The sequence below is a fragment of the Syngnathus acus genome, chromosome 10 (assembly GCF_901709675.1).
Source record: "Syngnathus acus chromosome 10, fSynAcu1.2, whole genome shotgun sequence".
Taxonomy (NCBI): Eukaryota; Metazoa; Chordata; class Actinopteri; order Syngnathiformes; family Syngnathidae; genus Syngnathus; species Syngnathus acus.
The window spans coordinates 22,774,836-22,777,746 of record NC_051095.1 but is presented as its reverse complement, the minus strand read 5'-3'; the positions used below and the strand labels follow the sequence as shown (position 1 = coordinate 22,777,746).

Here is a 2,911-nt window from a genome sequence, read left to right as displayed (position 1 = left end):
CTCAGCAGTTCAAGATGACTAATCAACCGCAGCCAAGGAGGTGTCAATCGGTCAAGAGGCACAAAATAGGAATCGTACCCCGACTGTCAGAGTGACAGCTGTCGGCTGATAGATGATGAACTGTCTGTCTTGAACAACAATCTATTTTTGGTGTAACAGCATTACTGCTGCTGCAGTTTTTCCCCCCACCCTTTAGTGCAGCAACGCCTATGTAACCAGGGCATCCTAAAGAATAAAAAGAGAGGAAGCGGAACAGTGGGCTTCAGAGCGGTTTAGAGATTGTAACTGAAGCACTCTCTGCTGTTCTCCTCGCAAGTAAAAATAATTACTGGTTGTCTTTTTTTCTCTGTTTCAGTGTTTAATAAATGTCTGATGGTGCTTAGTCCTGACAGAAATGATGTCAGGTCACACAAGAGACGACTTCGTGGCGTTTGCTCCGACTTTATTGAAACGTGAGAAAGTGCGACATCACTTGGGGCGTGCGTGTGACGCCACATGGGTCAACGTGGCTTCCTTCTGCTGAGCGTTCACGGGGACAGACGCGCTATTGACGCGTAGACCACGTCCTCCTTGGTTTCCACCGGCCTCAAACGACAACAATGCTTCAATAGCAACACTGTGTGTGTGTGTGTGTGTGTGTGTGTGTGTGTGTGTGTGTGTGTGTGTGTGTGTGTGTGTGTGTGTGTGGCACCTGTTGACGGCCTTTGCTTTGAACTGTACAGCGGCATAACTGACTTCGTCTGCACTCCGGCCCGCTTCCTCTGCATCTGGACCGCCTCGGTCACCACCTGGTTGCGTGTTACCGTACACCTGTTCACACTTCTACGCACGCACGCTCGCACACACACAGACACACACACACACACACACACACATACACAAGGTGGAAAGTTGTGCAAGGTGCATGATGGGGTGCCAGCAAACTCACCTCACGCTCCTTGTTGACTCGTTTGCCATCGTGAGGAGACGCCTGCCGACGCTTCCTGCTGGAATGTCAACACGTTAACTGTGCAAAGGCTAACCGCTAGCACGGGGACGCACCGTTTGTTGAGGAACAAGACGATGGCAACGGTGAGGAGCAGCGCCATCAGTAGGCCCAAGGAGACGCTGAGCGTCAAAACAAAATGTCCACCTGGAAAGTCACCAAAAGCAAACGGACGCGTTGGTGACTTTGCAATTTTCTCATGTGTGAAAACATAACGAAGGCAAAACAGCCGTGTGTGTGCGAAACGCATTTGCCTCAGGGGCCTGTGTGTGTGTGTGAGCGTGTGCATTCTTTCTACAGTAGTGTGCGCTTTTGTACTTTATTTATTTACGTGTGAATTTGTGAGTCGGTGCATGTTTGTGTGTGCATGATTGTTGCATGTGAGTGTGTAAAAACACTGAAGAAAAACAAGAACGGGAAAAGAGTTGAAGAATCCAAGAGTAATTAAAGTACCTGTGCGCAGTTCTGCCACGTTCAGCCTAAAGGGTGGCGACATGGTATTTGGAAGGAGGGCCAGGTTGCAAGTGTAGTTGGCCGACCGTTCGGCCGTCAGCCTGAGGGTGGGGCCGGACTCCGGCAGGGGTTGCCCGTCTTTATGCCAGCGCACGTCCAGATCGTGGAAGGAGCAACGGGACGTGCAGCTCAACGTCACGGCGGCGCCCACGCTCATGGGACCGGGGGCGGAGCTCTGCACCCTCATCGGCTCGGCATCTAAGAGAGAGACCGGATGCTACGTCTACACTCGGCTTCACGTTTGGCCAGTGGCGCGTTTACAGGCTCCCCGAGACCCATACCCCACACGACAAGGTGTGCGTGCAACAACAACAACAACAACAAAAAGTCAGAGCTTGAAACTGTTAGGCTGGGACACCCCCAAGTCATTCTTTATGATGTGTGCGGCAAAAACTCAAGCGACGTGTTGGTCCTACCGAGAACGCTGACGGTCACGCCCGTTTGGCCGGTGAAATGTCCTTTTGTGTTTCCGGCTTCCATCCGGAATCGGAAGGTGGTGTTGTCTTCGCTGATGATTTGGCGGATCTGCAGCGTGCAGTTGTTCTCGTGGTCCCCCAAGTACACGAAGCGCAAGTTCTCGTTGGGCTTGTTGCTGTCGTACACGGACGGCGTGGTTCTTTGACAAATGAGGTGATTGACGCACCACACCACCCGAACCACTGGCATGATGGCGGTGAAGGAGCACCACAACGTCACGGTGGAGCCGCGCACCGCGCACTTGACCGGCGAGTAGCGCACCCGCTCCACAGCAAGTGCCGTAGTCGTATCATGTCCAGCTAGCATGACATCACAGCACATTTGTAACCGACATGACATGGTGACACACACACACACACACACACACACACACACACACACACACACACATACTACATATACACACACACACACACGCACAGACGTTAGTGTGTGATGGCGTTCACTCACCTGCCAGAAGCAGCAAGGCCGACACCTTTGCGTGTGCAAGAAGCATGGCGGGTGAGAAGGAAATGATTTAGCAATAAACAAAAGTGAGATGAAGAAGTCGAATTTCCTCTTTTCTTTTGGGTTGATCCGAGCAGGGAAGAAAATGAAATTCAAAGTTAATCGGGGAACAAAAACCTCAAGTGTATGCTCAGCGCAGACGTAATGAAGAATTGCACGGAGAGACTCATGTTTACTCTGGTTATTTTGAAATGTACTTTTGTTGTTGTTATTGACACAATGATGAGTGATAACATTCGAGGGGCGGAGTTTCGTTGCCGGGGAGCTTTCACTTTGGCGCTGTTGTTTTCATCGACAACCATGACCTTCCCTTTTTCCGTGATGCCAATGACAAGTGGCAAACTAATGATGACTCTGATGACCAAGGCATGACCGGACAAAATGCAGTTTTGTTTTCAATGAAAAGACTAGACTAGTGGAAAATGTTCA

The 2,911-nt window shown here is 50.7% G+C and overlaps 1 protein-coding gene across 6 annotated transcripts; it reads right to left on the bottom strand.

Moving 5' to 3' along the window:
- Positions 1 to 396: 396 nt before the first annotated feature.
- On the bottom strand, positions 397 to 2,656 carry LOC119129204. 6 transcript variants are annotated; one of them, XM_037262298.1, is made up of 8 exons: positions 2,426 to 2,655; positions 1,915 to 2,274; positions 1,439 to 1,696; positions 1,042 to 1,132; positions 929 to 986; positions 692 to 822; positions 507 to 585; positions 397 to 473 (listed from the first exon to the last, which is right to left on the bottom strand). In XM_037262298.1, the coding sequence occupies exons 1-7, from the start codon at positions 2,469 to 2,471 to the stop codon at positions 528 to 530; spliced, it is 1,002 nt and encodes a 333-aa protein (XP_037118193.1). In that variant the 5' UTR covers positions 2,472 to 2,655; the 3' UTR covers positions 397 to 473; positions 507 to 527. The 6 variants fall into 6 exon arrangements, with proteins under 6 accessions (XP_037118193.1, XP_037118191.1, XP_037118195.1 ...); XM_037262296.1 differs by having other exon boundaries at positions 426 to 585; XM_037262300.1 differs by having other exon boundaries at positions 426 to 585; positions 692 to 788.
- Between the last annotated feature and the right edge of the window lie 255 nt (positions 2,657 to 2,911).

Coding starts and splice junctions, on each gene's coding strand:
- LOC119129204 (XM_037262298.1), bottom strand. CDS start 2,471: ATGCTTCTTGCACACGCAAAGGTGTCGGCCTTGCTGCTTCTGGCAG. Junction 823..928: donor GAGTCAACAAGGAGCGTGAG/GTGAGTTTGCTG, acceptor GTGCGTGCGTAG/AAGTGTGAACAGGTGTACGG. Junction 586..691: donor AAAGCAAAGGCCGTCAACAG/GTGCCACACACA, acceptor TTGTCGTTTGAG/GCCGGTGGAAACCAAGGAGG.